The 20814-nt window shown below is 40.9% G+C and overlaps 1 protein-coding gene across 3 annotated transcripts in view; it reads left to right on the top strand.

Annotated features, from left to right (window-relative positions):
• Positions 1-20814, top strand: part of znf143b (zinc finger protein 143b) — a 98081-nt gene that overhangs the window by 41659 nt on the left and 35608 nt on the right. For all 3 annotated transcript variants that reach the window (XM_060838907.1, XM_060838905.1, XM_060838906.1), the window contains 3 exons: positions 183-305; positions 4836-4911; positions 18505-18630. In XM_060838907.1, coding sequence (XP_060694890.1) covers positions 183-305; positions 4836-4911; positions 18505-18630 — 325 coding nt within the window. The remainder of the gene's footprint in view (positions 1-182; positions 306-4835; positions 4912-18504; positions 18631-20814) is intronic.

Here is a 20814-nt window from a genome sequence, read left to right as displayed (position 1 = left end):
CCATTCTTGTAGCACACTTTGGTGAAACCTTGGCCTCGTCATTACAAAATGTAACCTAACAAATTATCAGTTCATTTCAGATGGTGGAGTTCAAATCAATGAATTGTGGATGTTTTGTATGTAAGGAATGAATAAATCAGCAGAAAGTTAGTTACTTATTCATATTTGTTCTTTTTCCCAAGATTGTTCTTCAGGGTCATGTAACTGCACGAGTGAGTGCCAAGGCTCAACAGTTGGGAGAAAAGGCTTTTCGTTGTGAATATGAGGGTTGTGGAAGACTGTACACTACTGCTCATCATCTCAAGGTATAGTTCAAAAGAACATTGACTAACTTCAAACATTGCTTTAAAAAATTGAAAAGATTTGCAGTTACTTAAATTGAAAAAAATTCTGGAGCTCTGGAAACTTGAAAAACAGTAAAAATAAAACATGCTAGAAATAATTGGCAGATCTGGAAGCATCTGTGAAGAGATACAGAGTAAACATTTCAGGTTGGTGAACTTCCATCAGAATGGCAATTGCCTAATGACGTTTTATGTTCTTGGGAGATTCTGAAGCATAGCTGAGATGTAAACAAATGTTCAGTAGGAATTTAGCCTGTTGAATCTGCTGTGCCATTCACTTAGATCATGGCTGATCACATACTGCAATGCCACTTGCCTGCGTCATCACCATATTGCTTAATGGCATTAGTCTCCAGAAGTCTATCGATTTTTATCATTTCATGATCAATGATTGAGCTTTGAAAGCCTTGCGGGTCGATAATTCCAAAGATTCATATTTTTCTGAGTGAAGGAATTTATTTTCATATCAATATTAAATGGCTTACCCCTTCTTCTGAGCTTGAGTATCCTGCTTCTAGACTCACTAGCCAGGAGAGACGTCCTATCTATCATGCCTTGTAAAGATTTTGTAAGTTTCAATGATATCACTTCTCATTCTTAAAAACTTGAATGAACACATGTACCATTTCCTTAATCTCTCCTTTTAAAATGATCCCAACATTTCAGGGGTTTCCATTGTACTCCCTGTATGAGAAGTATATCAATCCTTCGATAAAGAAACCAAAGTTGTATCCATTACTCCTGGTGCTGCCTCATCAAGGGTTTATATAGCTACAGTAAGACATCTTTATTTCTGCACTCAAATGCATTTGCAATGAAGGCAAGCATACCATTTACCCTCTCTCTTGATGGTTGCAAGTGCATCCTCACTTTCACATACTCATGTGCAAGAACACTCACGTGCCTTGTATACTAGTATTTGTCAACCTCGCATCATTTAAGAAATATTCTGTTTTTCTGTGTTTTCTACCAAAATGGATGCCATTACACTTTATTTTTCGTCAGGTATGTGCTTGTCCATTGACTTAGCCTGCTCAAGTGCCGTTCTTGCCTTCGACATCTTCCTCATAACTTGTATTCCAATCTAATTCTGCATCATCAGTAAATCTGGAAATACTGAACTGGTCTCTGCATTAAGGTTATCCAAATGATTTGTGAACACCTGTGCTCACAGCGCCGATCCTTGTGGTATTGTAATGATCACAGCCTACTAACTTGAAAATAATGTGTTCATTCCTACTCTCTGTCTGTTAACCAATTCTCAATCTGTACTGGTATAATTGCTTCAATCCCATGCATTCTAATGTTATTTACTAGCCTCTTGTGTGAAAGCTTATCAAAAATCTTCTGAAAGTCTGTTGGTTCTCCTTTATCTGTGCTACAAGTGACATCCAGTGTAAATTCCAAAGGTTTGTCAAATATAATTTCACTTCCATGAATTGATGTTGATTCCACCCAATTTCATCATTATTTGCTAAATGTCCAGTTGCCTAGTCTTTCATGATGGAGTCTATCATGAGTGGATTAATCTTCCTGTGACTGACGTCAAATTATCACCTTTCTCTCTATCTTTCCTTCTCATCTGAGCTAGTGGAGTTGCTGCATCAGTGACCTTACCTACATCATAAGGTCATAAGTGGGGATGTTCGCTGATGATTGTACCATGTCAACACAGTGATTACAAGAGCAAGTGAGAGGTTAGGAATACTGCAGTGAGTAACTCACCACTTGACTCTCCAAAGCCTGTCTACATCCACAAGACACAAGTCAGGAATGTGGCAGAAAACTGTCCACTGGCACAGATGGGTACAGCTCCAAACACTCAAGAAACATGACACTATCTGGGACATAGCAGCCTGCTTGATTGGCACCACATCTACAAGCATCCACTCCCTCCACTACCAGCGCCCAGTAGCAGCAGTGTACACTGAATATTTACCAGAGATCCTTAGACACCATCATCCAAACTAAAGGCCTGTTCCATCTAGAAGGCCAAGGGCAGCAGATACATGGGAATATCACCCATCTGCAAGTTCCCCATCAAGCTACTCATCATCCTGCCTTGGAAATATATTGCTGTTCCTTCACTATTATGGGGCTACAATCCTGGAATTCTCTCCTTAAGGGGATTATGGTTAACCTACTGATGTGGACTGTAACAGGTCAAGAAGGTATCTTCACTTGGGCAACCAAGAATGATCAATAAATGTTGCCTAGTCTGTGACACCCATGTCCCACTGGAATGAACTTTCAAAAAATCATCAAAAGTTAAATGCAGAATTGTTGCTAAAAGCGAAAAAAACCCAGCACCTAGTGGCTGAGGCATGAACCTCAAGGTAAGATGCTACAAAAACACACTATTTGTGCAGCTAAACCATCTGTGGGGCCATTGACTTGGTGTGACTGAACTCCTCGGAGGAGCCATCACCTTAACAAGTATCCAAAACAGAAAACTGATTAGTAAGCTAGATTCTTCCTTGTGACCCTGCAGTTCCTTACTGATTCACTTAGAGTGCTTGCGGTCATCCATTCCCCATCTGTCTGCAATGTTCCTAACCTGTGGTGTGATTACCCCTCTAAAATTACTATTCAAGCAGATCTGAAGCTCATAATGCACCATGATGATTCCAGCTGCCAGCTGTGTTACGAAATGTGGAATTTAGGTTTATGCAGTTACTGACACTTCCTGCAGGTTTGTTTGTGTCGGATACATGCTACAGACTGTCCATTCCACTCTGCCGATCTGCCCTGTCATATCTTAACGTTACAGATTATTTATTTTAAGTAGAAGAACTTACCTGTTATATATCATTCAGTTCCCTCTGCACTGAAGGAAGAGCCAAATACAGGAAGGTGAAAACTTTCTTTACCAAAAGCAAGTCCTCCCACTTGTCAATCTGATCATTCTGCTTTCGATCTGCACTCTTCATGAGCAAGTAATTTGCACACAATTAAGTTCCACAGATAGAAACTAAATGATTAATTGGTCAACCCTTTTGATGTGGCAGTTAGAAGAGGAATATTATCAAGAAAATAGAAGAATTCCCTGCTTCGCTTTGAACACTGGTGCAGGGTGCTATTTGCATAGATAAACAATCACATTATCTTAAAGTGACACAAATACGCACCTTGTACTGAAGAGCAGACACATATATTTCTTTGGTGAATTATTTGACTTTATTGTATGCCAAAGAGAACCAGCTTTGTACAACGAGGCATCAAATTAAATTTATACGGCATGCAGAATTTTATGCTAGTTTTGGACATTGATATACTCCTATAGTTTGCAGTCGCCATTTTATGCCCCTATTAAATGTGTCAGGATGCTTATTTCATCTGTGCAGAGCACCACAGGAATACCATTCAAGTGTGCCTCATGGGATAGTTAGAAATAGTTTCACACCCACAGCTTCCAATGTGATTAGCTACTCAGCTGTAGTGTAATAGGGAAACTCGAAGCAGATGTGTATAAAGAGTGAGGCTGGGAAGAGTGCTGTTATCTCACCCAGCTCCTTTAGTATGGTATAGAATGCTTTCTTACCACACAGTTTGTTTTAATTGGTACTTTACGACAGTGCAGTCTCATGACACTGACTTTAGATTAGATTAGATTCCCTACAGTGTGGAAACGGGCCCTTTGGCCCAACTAGTCCACACCAACCCTCCGAACTGTAACCCACCCAGACTCATTTCCCCCTAACTAATGCACCTAACTCCATGGGCAATTTAGCATGACCAATTCACCTAACCTGCACATCTTTGGACTGTGGGAGGAAACCGGAGCACCTGGAGGAAACCCATGCAGACACGGGTAGGAAGTGCAAACTGCACACAGACAATCGTCCAATGTTGGAATCGAACCCGGATCCCTGGTGCTGTGAGGCAGCAGTGCTAACCACTGAGCCACCGCGCTGCCCCTAGAGAACCTCAATTAATTGGAATTTGTTTGAATCTTAATAGTCAATATTCATAGTGTCTGCATATGCATACATAAGAGTTACTGGACAATAAAAAGGCCAGAAGTGTCATCATAAGGTGAGATTTTAACTCGGTGTTACACAAAATCACATGACTCGTGACTGAAATTAGCTGACCTGGTTCTTACTGGATATTGTAAATTGAATTTGACATCCCACCCTCACATTGACTACCTAAATGCCCTTTTATGGCTGATGATGATGAGGGTAAGATTAGAAAGAAATGGGAAACTGTGGTGAAGTATCCGTAGGAAAGAAGACTGATTTCTTGCATGATATGTCAAAAAGTTGTCAACATTCTGTGACTATTAGAAGTCAGTACATTTTGAAGAGTGATACAATATGTGTGAAATTTAGAAGGAACATTCTAACAACATACCAAACCCAAAATCTTTCAGTTGTACGAATAAAACCAAAACTGTATAAATGAGTACTCATGCTGGAGTGCCATTCAGATTGATGTTGACTTATTTTGACATTTTTAACCCATTTCAATTTTATTGTCTGGTCACAGGTACATGAGCGGGCACATACGGGGGATCGCCCGTATAGATGTGAATATCCAAGCTGTGGAAAAGCTTTTGCTACAGGTACTGTTTGATGCAACTTCATTTTTTATTATGTGAATATAAAATATTTAATATTAGAAAATATTAGCAAAGTCGGAGGACATTTGGCCCATCACAATATTACCACTGTTCACTCACAGTATACCCAATGAGTACACCATGCATGCCTGTGTAGTGAGTAGGGTAAGGACTTCGACGTCATAATGTAGGAATTATCAAAAGTCTATGACCATTGCTCAAATGCCACTTAAAGAGAAAATATGTGTTGGGATTCACTGGCGTAGAGCAGTGTATAAAAATAAGAAGAATCGTTACTTTGTGTCAGACCAGCATCAGGCCATATTTTGAATATTGTCCCTTTTATATGATAACTATCAAAGTTCTTTTAAAAATCTCAAAGGTTACTACGTAGTTTAATGGGCGTTAAGTTGTCATATTAGTGTTGAGATTTTTTTCATGCTAAAAGGTAGGAAAAAGCTCTGCCACTGTCATACTGAAATGCAATTTGAATTGAGTTTTAAAAAAAGCCTGGACATAAGAATCTACTGATGACCATGAAATCATTGTCAATTGTCAGAAAAACCTATCTGTTCATTAATGTCCTTCAGGGAACGAAATCTACCATCCTCACCTGGTCTGGCCTATGTGTGACTCCAGACCCACAGCAATGTAGTTGACTCTCAATTGCCCTCTGAAATGGCACAGCAAACCATTTCAGTTGTACCCATCACTACAAAATCTCAAAGAATTGAAACTGTTCGGATCAGCTGGCATCGACCTAGGCATTGGAAAAGTCAACAGCAGAAACAGCTCAGTTGACCCTGCAAAGCCCTCCTTACTGACATCTGGGGCTAGTGCCAAAACTGGGAGAGCTGTCTCACAAACAAGTCCAACAACAGCCTGACATTGTTATATTCATGGAATCATACCTTATGGACAATGTCTCAGACATTACTGTCACCATCCCTGCATATGTCCTATCCTACTGGCAGGACAGACCCAGCTGAGGTGGTGGCACAGTGATATACAGCCAGGAGGGAGTTGCTGTGGGAGTCTTCAGCATTGACTCATGGCTTCTAGTTAAACATGGGCAAGGAAACTTCCTACTGATTACCACGTACTGTCCTCTCACAGCTGATAAATCAGTACTCCTCCATGTTGAAGAACACATTGTGCATGGAAAGGGCACAAAGTAACTCTGTGTGGGAGATTTCAATGTCCATAACCAAGAGTGGCTTGGCAGCACTCTACTGATTTGAACTGAGCGGATCCTAAAGGGCTTAGTTGCTAGATTGGGTCTGCGACAGGTGGTGAGGGAACCAACAAGAGAGAAAACATACCTGACCTCTTCCTTACCAATCTGCTAGTTGCAGGTACAGGTGTCCATGACCGAATTTGTAAGAGTGACCAACTCTCAGTCCTTGTGGAGATGAGAATAACTTCCATCATGTTGTATCCCTGTGCTAAATGGGACAGAGTTCAAATGGATCTCGTAACTGAAGACTGGGCATCCATGAGGCACTGTGGGCCATCAACAACAGCAGAATTGTACTCCAGCACAATTAGTAACCTCATGGCCCAGCATATCCTTCACTCAACCATTGCCAACAAGCCAGAGAATCAACCCTGCTTCAATGGAGAGTACAGGAGGGCATGCCAGGAGAAGCACCATGCATCCTTAATGATTAGGTGTCAACCTGGTGAAGCCAACAAAATGGGACTACTTGCATGTCAAACAGCATAAGCAGCAAGTGATAGACAGAGCTAAGCAATCTTGCAACCAATGGATCTGATTGAAGCACTGCAATTTTGCCACATCCAGTTGTGAATGGTGGATGATTAAACAACCCACTGGAGGAGGAAGCTCCACTAATATCCTCATCCTTAATGATTGAAGAACCCAGTGCATCAGTGCAAAAATTAAGGTTGAAGCCTTTGCCGGAAGTGCTGAGTGGATGATCCATCTCTGCCTCCTCCAGTGGTCCTCAGCATTATAGATACTAGTCTTCAATCAACTCAATGCCCTCCATGTGATATCAAGAAGCAGTTGGACACACTCAGTACAGGTCCTGACAACATTCTGGCAATAGTACTGAAGACCTGTGCTCCAGAACCTGCCGCTCCCCTTGCCAAGCTATTTCTTATGATTACAACACCAGCATCTACCCGAGAATATAGAAAATTGCCCGAGAACGTCTTGGACTTAAAAAGCAGGAACAAATCCAACCTGGCCAATTACTGCTCCATCAGTCTTCTCTCAATCATCATTAAAGTGCTGGAATATGACATCAACAGTGCTATCAAGCAGCAACTGCTCAGCAATAATTTGCTCTGTGTCCCCCAGTTTTGGTTCCGCCAGGATCACTTAGCTCCTGACCTCATTACAGCCTTGATTCAAACGTCAACAAAAGAGCTAAATTCCAGAGGTGAGGGGAGAGTGACAGCCCTTGACATCAAGGTCACATTCGACCAACTGTAACATCAAGGAGCCTTAGCAAAACTGAAATTAATGGTTATCAGGGATCAAACACTCTGATGGTTAGAGTCATAGCTTACACACAGGAAGATGGTTATGGTTGTTGGAGGTCAGTCATCTCAGCTGTAGGATATCTCTGCAGGAGTTCCTCTGGGTAGTGTCCAAGGCCCAACCAGCTTAAGTTACTTCATCAGTGACCTTCCCTCTATCATAAGGTCAGAAGTGGGGATGTTCGCCGATGATTGAACTGTGTTCAGCCCCAGCTGCTCAAATACTGATGCAGTCCATGCCAAAATGCACAAGCTCTGGACAATATCGAGGTTTAGGCTGACTAGTAGCAAGTAACATTCATGCCACATAAATACCAGGCTATGAACGTCACCAGTAAGAGGCAATCTTAGCACCGCCCCTTATTTTTCAATGGTTTTGCCATCTCTGAATCCCCTACTGTCAGCATCCTGGGAGTTATAATTGACCAAAAACTCAACTAAACTCACCCCATAACACCAGGTCAGAGGCTTGGAATATTGTGTTGAGTAATACACCTTCTGACTCCCCAACGACTGTCCACCATTTACAAGGCACAAGCCAGGAGTGTGATGGAATACCCCACACTTACCTGGATGAGTGCAACCCCAACAGCACACAAGAAGCTTGACCCCATCCAGGCCAAAGCAGCCTGCTTGAGTGGCACTACATTCACAAGCATGCACTCCCTCCGCCATTGACACTCAGCAGCAGTGAGTACTATCTACAAGATACACTGCAGGGATATACCAAAGATCCTCAGATAGCAGCTTCAAATCCCATGATCTCTTCCGTCTAGAAGGACAAGCACAGCAGATATATGGGAACACCACTACCTTCAATTTCCCCTCCAAACCACTCCTCATCCTTGGAAATATATCACCATTCTTTCACTGTCGCTGGGTCAAAATCCTGGATTTCCCTCCCTCATGGTATTGTGGGTCATTCCACAACAGATGGACTGCAGCGGTTCAAGAAAGAAGTTCACTACCACTTCTCAAAGGTAACTAGGGACAGGCAATAAATGCTGACCAGCAGCGACACCCACATTCCACAAATGAATAAATATTTTAAAAAATTCTATCATCTGATTCACAACTGCAGTCCCAGTACCTGCTACTGTTATGAGTTCTATTTTTAAGTATTTACATTTCTCACTGTTTCTTGAAGTATACCAATCTCATTTCCAATGTTACATATCCAAATACGTCGGTCCTGGTCCGTAGACTGTTGTCAAATTGGATATTCTTCAATTATTTTACAGATACGGATTTATATTTAACATTAACTTTTATGTAAATAGACTACTTCTACAAAATATCAATGTTTTGGTTGAGTAGGTGGAAAATTGGCAAACAGAATTAATTCTGGAGAAATGCAATATTTTCATTTGGGAAGAACATACAAAGTAAGGAAATACACCATAAACAGGAAAGTTTTGAGATGATTAGAGGAAGTAAGAGACCTTGGAATATACGCCTTCAAGTTCTCGAAGGCAGCAAGACAGGAAGATAAAGAAGGCCTTCCTTCATCGGGCATGGTATTGAGCACCAAAGTAGAGATCTAATACTGCATCAATATAAGACGCTACTTCGGTTGTAGCTGGAATTTTGAGTACGGTTTTCTGGTTGCGACATTGCAAGGAAGACATTGTTGTTGAGACAGTATAGAGGACATTACAAGAATTTTGCTCAGGCTTGAAAATTGCAAGTAGGAGGAAAAATGCTAGGATTGTTTTCCTTACAACAGAGGAGGCTGAAGGGTGACCTAATAGGGGATTGCAAAGGGAGCTCAGCAGGGAAGATGGAGGGTAATGCAGGAGTTTCTGGGAATAATTTGGGAGGCATAGCAGAAATTCATCTCAAGGAAGAAGAATGGTGACCTACAAAATAACTAAACTAGCTCATAATATAAAGTACATAACAAATAATAGGACAAATAGTATGGACAGGGTCAGGTATGTAACTTCAGGCACATCAGCTCACGGAACAGGTATGAAAAGGGTGCAGTCAGTGCAGGTCTGAGGGTGTTGTACTTAAATGCATGCAGTAAAAGAAATAAAATAAATGAGCTTGTTGTACCTGCCCATTTTAACCAGTGCAATGTTATGGGTATCAGAGAGACAAACCTGCAAGGGAAACAGGGCTGCGAACTAAAGATTCAAGGATATGCATTTGATCGAAAAGACAGGCAAATGGTAGAGGGAGTGGGGTTGTCTTATTAGTAAGAAATGAAATTAAGTTAACAGAATGAAGTGCCATAGAATTGGAAGATATAGAATCTGCGTGGGTAGAGTTGAGGAACTGTGAAGGAAAAAATATCTTAATGGGAATTATGTGCAGGCTTCGTACATAAGCAGTAGTCAAGATGTGGGAAGAAAATAAATTAGGAGATAAAAAGGCACAATAGCAATAATCATGGGGGAGTTCAATATGCAGATAAATTGGAAAAATCAGGTTGGTAATGTACCACAAGAAACTGAAGTCATGGAATGTCAACAAGAGTGTTTTTTTTAAGCAGTTTGTGGTAGAGTCCACAAGGGAATAGGCAATTCTGGATTTGGTGATGTGTAATGAGGCAGAAGTAATTCGGGAGCTTAAGGTGAAGGAGTTCCTAGGCCCAGTGACCATAATATGATAGAGTTCACCCAGCAGTTTGCGAGTGGGAAGCTGGAATCTGATGTTGCAATTGAGTGAGGTAAATACAAAGGTGGAGTCGATTGGAAGGGGAGCTGAGCAGGGAAAATGGAGGGGTAATGCAGGAGTTTTGGGAATAATTTGGGAGGCATAGCAGAAATTCATCTCGAGAAAGAAGAAGCAAGGCAGGATGAGGCAACCATGGCTGACAAAGGAAGTCCGGGACAGCATAAAAGCAAAAGTAAAAGTACACAATGTCATGAAGATTAGTGAGAAGTAAGAAGATTGTGAAGTCTTATTAAAAACTGAAAGAGGATAGCTAATAAAGCAATAAGGGGGTAGAATAGCTAGTAATATGAAATAAGATTGTAAGAGATGTTTTTTAGATATAAAAGTTAAGAGGGAGGTCAGAGTGGGCATTGGGCTGCTAGAAAATGAGGTTGGAAAATTTGTATTCGGGAACAAAGAAATGACGATCTGATTAGGTACTTTCATTCATTGTTCAGTCTGGAAGACACCAGCAGCATACCAGAACTTCAACATAGTCAGACGGCAGAGGTGAGTGTAGTGACCGTCGCTAAGGAGAAGATGCTGGGGAATCTGAAAGGTCAGAACGTGGATAAATCACCCTACACCAGATGGACTACTGAGTTCTGACAGAGGTAGCTGAGGCAATTGTAGAGGCATTAGTGGTAATCTTTCAGAATTAGTGGAATCAGGAAGGGTCGCAGAGGACTTGAAAATGGCTGATGTAGCAACCCTGTGTACAAGGGAGGGAGGGAGGCAGAAGATGGGAAACTATAGGCTGGTTAGCCTGACTTTGTTAATTAGTAAGGTTTTAGAGTCCATTATTGAAAATGAGTTTGCTGAGTACTTGGAAGTGCATGGTAAAATAGGGCTGAGTTAGCATGATTTCATCAATGGGAGGTCATGTCTGACAAACCTGTTAGAATTCCTTGAGGAAATAATGAGCAAGTTAGACAAAAGAGAGCCAGTAGCTGTAATCTGTTTGGATTTCCAGAAGGCGTTTTGACAAGGTACCACACAGAAGGCTGCTAAATAAGATAGGAATCCATTATGTCCGGGCCAAGTTTTGAGGATAGAAGATTGACATAGAGGATTGGCTGACTGGCAGAAGGCAGAGAGTGGAGATAAAGAGATCTTTATCAGATGCATCTGGTGACAAGTGGAGTTCCACAGGAGTCAGTGTTAATGGTCTGGATGAAGGAACTGAGGGCATTGTTGCTAAATTAGGAGATGACACTAAGGTAGGTGGAGGACAGATAGTGTTGACAAGGTGGGGAGTCTGCAGAAAGAATTAGACCGATTAGGAGAGTGGACAAAGAAGTGCCAGATAAAACACATGACAGGAAAATGTGACTTTGATAGGAAGAATAGAGGCATACACTATTCTCTAAATGGGGTCAGTGTTTAGAAATATGAAGCAGAGAGTTCCAGTTCAGGATTCTTATAAGGATAACATGGAAGTTCATTTGGCATTTAGGAAGACAAGTGCAATATTAGCAGTCATTTTAAGAGGGCTAGAATACAAGGGTAGAAATGCACCGTTGAGACTGTGTAAGGCTCTAGACAGAGTGCATTTGGAATACTTTGAGCAGTTTTGGGCTCTGACTGTGTGGAGGGATGTGCTGGCGTTGGAGGGGATTCGGGGAGGTTTACAAGAATGATCCTGAGAGTGAAGGTGCAGTAAAAGACTCTGGTGGCATTTAGAAGGATAAAGGGAGTTGGCACAGATATGATGGGTTGAATGGCCTCTATCAGCACTGTAACTTTGCTTTGGTTCTAAGACAAACAGTTTAACCTGATTAGCCGACTGTTTGTGCTCAACACAATGATAAGTTGTATAAAAAAAAAATCAATGACTGTGCCTCCTGCTGCAAGAGGGCCTCACTCAGTTGTTAGTTTGCCATTAGATAAAACCCACATTAGTTCCAGAAGTGCTGTCTCAAACAGTTGGCTGCAAACCAAATATGAAACATTTACTGAAATTTACTGAAAATGAGAGCTAGTTCCAACCGCTAAAAACAACAGTTGTTAAGTGGATAGTTTCCCTCAGGAGATAAAATACAGCCTATAGGCAATTACCAGGAGCTTAGCTTGGAGATTTAAGTTTTTTATGTCACTGACATCCAATTAACTAAAAATTTCAGTTTCTTGAGAGAACAATAGAGAGATTTAGTATGTACAGGTAGTCTCTTGCTCATGGATCATTAACGATGCCCTTTAAACTGTGTACAAAAGCAACTGCTTAACAATTTGGAATATTATCACATATTGAAATAAACAAGCAGCTCAAACAGTGAGTTTGTGTCCGGGTGAGGTTTGGGGAAAAAAATAATGCAATGCATCAAAACTCAATTGTCAAAGCACGTGGTTGTAAAGAGATAAAGAAAATGTGTAGTTGTGTTTGGAGGATCAATGAGATGAAATGCGATGAGGGGGTAACCAAGCTTAGATGAGTGAGAATGAAAGAGATAATGGACTGAACACGATCTTTGAGCTGTGGGAAGTCTGAGCTTCAGGCAATTTGAATGCTCTGGTTTCATCAGTCAAGATTTAAAGAAGATTCACAGTAATACAGGAAAATTCTTCAGTAACCAGTTGACTTGTAAGGGGATGAGTTGAGCCAATTAAAGAAACTGATCTGCAAAGTTTCTGATTAACAGCCCCATGTTTGAGTAGACACCAGAGAACCAGCCACTCTCAATGGCCCAAGACCCAACCTAGAGTCGCACAGTCCAGCAAAGCCAATAAAAACTTCAGATCATATGCCCAACAAGCATAGCCCATATATACACACACAAAGAACTTGAGTATAGTTCTTCATGAATTTAGTTTCAAAGATCACCTAATTCTTTTAATAGGCTGTTTAGATGCAATTTGGATTACTGATCCTTGACATGGATGTGTTCAATGAAACCTATCTCAAGCAGTAAGCATAAAACATAAGGGAAAATAATATAACAGTACAGAGATGGAGTGGCGGTCAGATGATGTATCAGAATATTATGAACAGCAGAGAATGACTAAAAGATTAATCAGAAGGAAGAAATTAGAATATAAGAGGATGATAGCATCGGAATGTACAAAGAGACAGGAAGAGATTCTACAAGTATGTCAATAGGAATACAGCAAGTAAGTGTTGTTCCTATAGAGACTGAGAATGAAGCATTGATAATTAGTAATAAAGAAATGGGTATGAAATGAACAATTATTTTTCTTCTATCTTCATTGATACAAAAAAAAACCTAGCATTAATTATAAATCAGGAAGCAATGTCAAGCAAACTGATGGAACTGTGGGCTGACAAGTTTCTGGGTTCACATAGACTTTATCCCAAGGTCTTAAATGAGGTTTCTAGTTACACACTGGTGCTTATTTTTCAAAATTCCCTAGATTCAGAAAAGACTCAATTAGTTTGAAAAGTAATAAATATAACCTCTCAATTCAAAAAGGGAGGGACAGAAAGCAGGATAGGTTAAACAGGCTAGGCTTGTTCCATTAGAATCTAAAAGAATGAGGAGTGACTTGATTGAAGTGTGTGAGATCCTGAATGGTTACGACAGTGTGGACATGGAAAAGTTTTTTTTCTTGCGGGTCAGTTCAGAGCAGTGGGCTGTTTTAATTTATGCATTGCTCATTCCGGACAGAGGTGAGAAGAATCTCCTTGCCTCAAAAACCAAAAGTAGTGGAAGCACAGCAGTAGTTCGGTCACCATTCATGCAGCAAATAGTCCATGACTGGAACTAAAAAGTACAAGCATTTAAATATAATTGGAACAAAGAAGAAAAGGAAGCTGAAAAGAAATAAACATCAGGAAGTATCCAGGGATTTATTTTAAATCATTCATGGGATGTGGGTGTTGTTGGCAGGGCAGCATTTATTGCCCACTCCAATTGCCCTGGAGAAGGTAGTTGTAAGTTGCTTTCTTGAACCACTGCAGTCCATCTGGTGTGTGTAAACCCACAATACTGTTAAGAAGAAAGATGCAGGATTTTGACCCATCAACACTGAAGGAATGGTGATATATTTTCATGTCTGAATGGTGAGTGGCTTGAAGGGGAACTTGCAGGTGATATTGTTCTGTCACAATAGAGTTAGTGTTAGAATCTGCTTACTATGTCCTTCCATATGGTAGCGCTAATGGATTAGAAAGGTGAGCAGCAGTGGTGGAGGGAGTGAGTGTTTGTGGATATGATGCCAGTTAAGCAGGTACTTTGTCCTGAATGGTGTCAAGTTTCTTGAGTGTTGTAGCTGTACTCATCTAGTCAAGTGGAGAGTGTTCCATCACATTATTTGACTTGTATCTTTATAGATGGTGGACAGGCTTTGGGGAGATGGGAGATAAGTTGTTTGTTTGCAGGATTCTTCGTGTTTGTTCTGCTCTTGTGGCCACTGTATTTTTTTGGCTAGTCCAGTTCAGTTTCTGGTCAATTGTAAACCCAAAGATGCTAATATTGGAAGATTCAGCAATGGTAATGCCATTAAATGTCAGTGTTAGATTATCAATTGGCTAAGGGCACAGCAATTCTAGAGTACATGTCTTCAGTATTATTGTGGGTATGTTGTCGGGCTCAAAGCCTTTGCAATATCCAGTTCCTCAATCTATTTCTTGATATCGCCAGAAATTAATCAAATTGGCTGGAGAAATTGCATCTGTGATATTAGGGACCTCTGGTCTCAGCACTTCTCCTTGAAGTTCATTGTAATTACTTCAACCTTATCCTTAGCACTGATGTACTAGGCTCCCTCATTATTGAGGATGGGAATATTTTTGGAATCTTCTCCACCAGTGACTTGTTTCATTGACCATCATTCACTGCTAAATGTGAAAGAGCTACGGAACTTAGCTCTGACCTGTTGGTTGTGGAATCACTTTCCTCTGGCTATCACTTGTTGTGTATCTCTTTGGCAAGCAGTTAGTCCTGTTTTTCAGCTTCCCTACATTAATACCTTATTTTTAGGTGCGCTCAATTTTGTTCCGAGAATGTCCTTCTGCAGTCTTCATTGAACTAGGGATGACTCAGTGGTTTGATGTTAATTTCTAGAATGGGGAGATATGCTAAGCCATAACAGTGCATTTTATGTTAGCCTACAAGTCTACTGTTGGTGATGGATATCCATGAGGTGCTCGAGGCTATCCTGAGTTTCCAGATCTGTTTAAAGTCTACCTTTCTAGTACAGTGGCACAACATAATGGAAGGTATTCGCAAGGTGATTGCAGGTTGACGACATACTTTACAGACAACGTTCCAGACGCCACCATAACCATCTTTGGACATGTCCTGTCCCATTGACAGGACAGATCCAGCCAAGGTGGTGGCACAGTGGTATACAGTCGGGAGGGAGTTGCCCTGGCAGTCATCAAAATTGACTCCGGGCCCCATGAAGTCTCATGGCTTCAAGTTAAACATGGGCAAAGAAACCTCCTGCTGATTACCATGTACATCCTCCCTCAGCTGATGAATCAATACTACTCCATTTTGAAGGAAGCACTGAGCATGGCAAGGGCACAAAATGTTCTCTGGATGGGAGATTTCAATATCTGCTACCAAAAGTGGCTGAGCAGCAGCACTGCTGATCAAGCTGGGTGAATCCAAAAGAATATACCTGTTAGACTGGGTCTGCGGCAGGGGATGAGAGAACCAACAAGAGAGAAAAAAAAACTTAACCTCATACTTACCAATCTGCCAGCAGCAGGTGCATCTGTCCATAACCGTATTGATAAGAGCAACCACTGCACAGTCCTTGTGTAGACAAAGTCCTGCCTTCACATTGAGAATAACCTCCATTGTGATGTGTGGCACTGTCACCGTGGTAAATGAGACAGACTTCAAATAGATCTAGCAACTCAAGACTGGGCATCCATGTACTCCAGCACAACCTGTAACCTCATGGCCTGAAATATCCCCCACTCAACCATCAAGTCAGGGGATCAAACCTGGTTCAATGGAGAGTGCAGGAATGCATGTCAGGAACAGCACCAGACATCCCTGATGATGAGGTGTCAATCTGGTGAATCCAATAAACAGGACTACTTACATGCCAAACAGCACAAGCAGCAAGTGATAGACAGAGCAAAGCGGTCCCACAACCAATGAATTTGATCTAAGCTCTGCAGTTTTGCCACACCCAGTTATGAATGCTGGTGGATGATTGAACAACAGACTGGAGGAGGAGGATCCACCAACATCTGGAGCGCGTCAGTGCAAAAGATAAGGCTGAAGCCTTTGCAGCAATCTTCAATCAGAAGTGCTGAGTGGATGATCCATCTTCAGCCCAAATGGTCCTCAGTTTTACAGGTACTAGACTTCAGCCAATACTATTCACTCTATATGACATCAAGAAACAATTGGAGACACTGGATACTCCAAAGGTTATGGGCCCTGACCACATTCTGGCAGAAGTACTAAAGACTTATGCACCAGAACTTGCCGGTTCCCTAGCCAAGCTGTTCCAGTTATAACACTGGCAACTATCCAAAAATATTGAAAATTGCTCAAGTATGTCCTGTACGTAAAAGATAGGACACATCCAACTTGGCCAATTACTGCCCCATCAGTCTACCTTCAATCACCAGTAAAGTTACCTCATTACAGCCTTGATTCAAGCGTTGACAAAAGAGCTGAATTCCAGAGGTGAGGTGAGAGTGACAGCCCTTGATATCAAGGCTACATTCGACTGAGTGTGGCATCAGGAGTCCTGGCAAAACTGTAATCAATTGAAATGTGGTAGTAAATTCTCTCTGGTGGTTAGAGTCTTACCATTCACAAAGGAAGATGGTTATGGCTGTTGGAGATCAGCCATCTCAGCTCCAGGACATCTCTGTAGGAGTTCCTCAGGGTAGTGTCCTAGGCCCAACCATCTTCAACTTCTTTATCAATGACCTTCCCTCCATCATTAGGTCAGAAGTGCGATGTTCGCTGATGATTTCACAGTATTCAGCACCATTCATGACTCCTCAGGTACTGAAGCAGTCCATGCCCAAATGCAACAAGATCTGGACAATATCCAGGCTTGGGCTGACAAGTGGCAAGTAACGTTCATGCCACACAAATGCCAGGCTCTGACCATCACCAACAAGAGACAATCTAATCACTGTCCCTTGACATTTAATAGTGTTACTATCACTGAATTTCCCCCACTGTCAACTGTTAACCCAGTCCACCCTGGGGGCTACCATTGATCAGATGCACAACTGGACTCACCACATAAACACAGTGGCTACGAGAGCCAGTCAGAGGCTTGGAATACTGCAGTGAGTAACTCACCAGCTGATTCCCCACAGCTTGTCCACCATCTATAAGGTACAAGTCGAGAGTGTGATGGAGTACTCCCCTCTTGCCTGGATGAGTGCAGCCTCAACAACACAAGAAGCTTGACACCATTCAGGACAAAGCAGCCTGCTTGAATATCACTATATTCACAGCTCTACCAATATTGAGTTACTCAGTTATTAGTGACTCCCTGTTTTGTGGGTGTCTGACATAATAGGCATTATACATAGTTTAAGAGACAGACAACTGCATGCAATCTTGGAATAAGCATCAAAATAGGCCCCATGATTGATGCTTGAATCTTCCAACAGGAGGCTTCATGCCTACTTTTTGCACCACTCACCTCATCATGTAGTTGGTTTACCAATGCACCTGCCAAGGACAATGCGCATTGTAAGTAACAGTTGTAAAGTGAGCACTGCTGTCCTCTCCCAGAAAAGATAAACATGCTTGCATGAAAACAAAGTCACGAAATGAAGGAGTGCATTAAAATGTAAGTTGCTGTTGAGCACTGGTCACTTATTTCTCATTCCTGGTCAGTGTTCTCTGAGCACTCTGTCTCTTTCAATACCTCAAGAGTCACTGTAGCCAGAAACTAAAACTTTGCAAAGTTGCATGGGAATCCTTTAAACATAATTCCAGTTTGCCAGTGCAAAATCTGGTCTGATTATAAGTCTTTTGTCCAAAATGTGGGAGAACCTGAAATCTATCAAGGTCTCAGTCCCAATAATACTGAACTTTGGAATCAGATTTGCACTCTTCCACTGATTCCACAACACCCTGACAACTCCTTTGAGAAATTATTAGTTAGTTTTCACCCTTCTAGTACTTGGTTATCCATTCCTTTGGTTTACCATACATGTCTGGTCTTTAGTTTAATGATTGGAATAATCAAATTGTAGTGTCTATACTGCATTTAAAATAAAGGTACACTGTGTACAAGCTACAAAAATAATATCATTTGAAATGTTTAAACTAAAATGCAACAATTATTAATCTCATTCCTTTCCACTTGTTTTGTGATGGTGCTCCATTGTCACTGCATCCAATGTCAGTAAGCATGAAAAATTCTTTTGCTGAGGTTTTTACCTACAATCTGATTAAAAATTTGTTTGCTTCGTTCCATGATTGTTCAATATTGTATTTTCCTCTATGAATACTTCTGTTCCTGTTTCAGGATATGGATTAAAAAGCCATACAAGAACCCATACAGGAGAAAAGCCATACAGATGCCCAGAAGAAAGTTGTGACAAAGCGTTTAAAACCTCAGGGGATTTGCAGAAACACATCCGAACTCACACAGGTCAAGCAGAATATATAAATTACTTCTGGTTAAAAGAAAATGCATTTTTCATTTTGCATTTTACATTTTTTTCATTCTCACATCCTCAATTAAAAATGCAACTTGATGTAACCAGTTTGGTAACCAGATTTTTCTTTAAGTGGACCTTTATGGAAATACTTGGGTTTTCAGTAAAAACATTAATGTTTGCAATCTGATACTTGTTTGCTGTCAGGGCAACTTGAGTGATGAAATTGAAAGCTATAATTCAATAATACACTACATTGTGTTTTTATGACTATCTTCTTTATATTTTATAGCGTTATAAATGCGTGCTACTAACTCTAACTGCTACTTTTCTTTCCTCTTTGGGTTACTTGATTTCTAGAAAACACAATGATATTAATGCAGTTTCCACATATCACTTCATCTAAATGATACCATAGTAACTTAACAACAGTTTGCCTTTATGTGATAGCTTTAATGAAGCAAAATGTCCCAAAGTTTTTCTCAAAGGTGACTGAAAGATTGGTTAAAGAGGGATATTTTAGAAAGTGTCTTGAAGAAGGAGGTAGATTGATAGAGGAGTTTAAACAGGGAATTTCAGAGTTTGGAGCCTAGGAATCAAAGGATGTCAATGGTGGATGGGTTACAATTGGAATGAATAGGAAACCAAAATTGAAGGAGCACAAAGATCCTGGCAGGTTGACACCTGGTGGAGGTGGCAGAGATAGGGATGGATTAGACCATCCCTTTCTTGTTGTGTTGTGACTCACTCGTTGTGAGTTGGATGTGACACACAATTTCAGATGAGCTAAAGTTTGTGTGAGGTGGGAGCTGTGAGATCTGGCAAAGTCTTGAGTATATAAGTCGTGGATGAGTATGACAGCAGCAGATGAGTTGAGGCAATGCAGAGTTGAGCCATGCTGCAGAAGAAAATGTAGATGATACCAAAAGAGAAAATGCTGGAAAATCTCAGCAGGTCTGGCAGCATCTGTAAGGAGAGAAACGAGCTGACGTTTCAAGTCTAACCCTCTAACAGACCTGCTGAGATTTTCCAGCATTTTCTCTTTTGGTTTCAGATTCCAGCATCCGCAGTAATTTGCTTTTATTTTGTTTTTACAATGTAGATGATGTTTAAAATAATGTTAATGTGCGGTAAAAAAATGTATCACTGTCAAAGAAGATACTAAAATTGAGAACAGTCTGGCTGCAAATGGAAGGGAATGGAGTCAGAGACTACTTAGTGGACATTGGGGAAAAAAAACAATGACTTGAGTCTTCCCAGCACTTAGTTAGGGAAAATCTTTGCTCATGCATTTCTTGATGTCTGAAAAACTGTCTTGACAATTGAGAGACTATGGAAAAGTTGAAAAGGTTGATGGTGGGGTAGAGCTGAATGTCATCTGAATCCATGTGGAACTTGCCATGCTTTCAGATGTTGTGGTAGAAACCAATATGTGGACAAGAGGTGAGAGAAAGCTAGGGACAGATCCTTGTGGACTCCGGAGGTAACAGTGTAGTTGTGGGAAGAGATTCTCTGATATTCTATTTGAAACTGGATAGATGATAAAATCAGGTGATTGGATGATTGAATAGGATAAAGTGGATAGCCATGTCAAAGGCTGTCAGTTGTTTAGAAGGTTAAGTGGGATGGCTCATCATGGCCATAGCTACGTAATTTGTCAGGATACCTTTTGCAACTTAATGTTGAAGTGGAAATCACTTTGGCGAGATCCAAACATGGAATTCTGGGAAATTTGAGCACGGATTTGGTAGGTGATAACCTATTAAGTGGCTTTGGTCCAAAAAGGAAGTTTGGAAAAGGGACATTAGTTTCCAAGGACTCTGAACTCAAGAGTTGATTATTGGAGGAGGGACTGCTGATGACAAACTTGAAGGATAAGAGATAGTATCAGGTGAGAGAGAGCTATTAATTTGTTCAAATGATTTGGGAATCAAAATATCTCTGAGAAACCTGATGTGGTATTTGGTAGAGATTGAGATGTTCAAAGGAGAAGGGAAAAGATGGTGGTGTGATTTTGTGATGAGCCCTACATAATTGGAAACAGCAAGATCCCTTTCTAATTCATTGGAATTAGGCCTTCTCCAGATAGGCAATTTATACTTACTTGTTCCTTACCATTTTTCAAAACCATTCTAAATTTGATTATATTATGATCATTGTTCCTCATGTGACCTCCC

This window comes from Hemiscyllium ocellatum, chromosome 18 (genome assembly GCF_020745735.1).
Source record: "Hemiscyllium ocellatum isolate sHemOce1 chromosome 18, sHemOce1.pat.X.cur, whole genome shotgun sequence".
Classification (NCBI taxonomy): Eukaryota; Metazoa; Chordata; class Chondrichthyes; order Orectolobiformes; family Hemiscylliidae; genus Hemiscyllium; species Hemiscyllium ocellatum.
The sequence above is the reverse complement of the archived record's forward strand: the minus strand, read 5'-3'. Positions and strand labels throughout refer to the sequence as shown.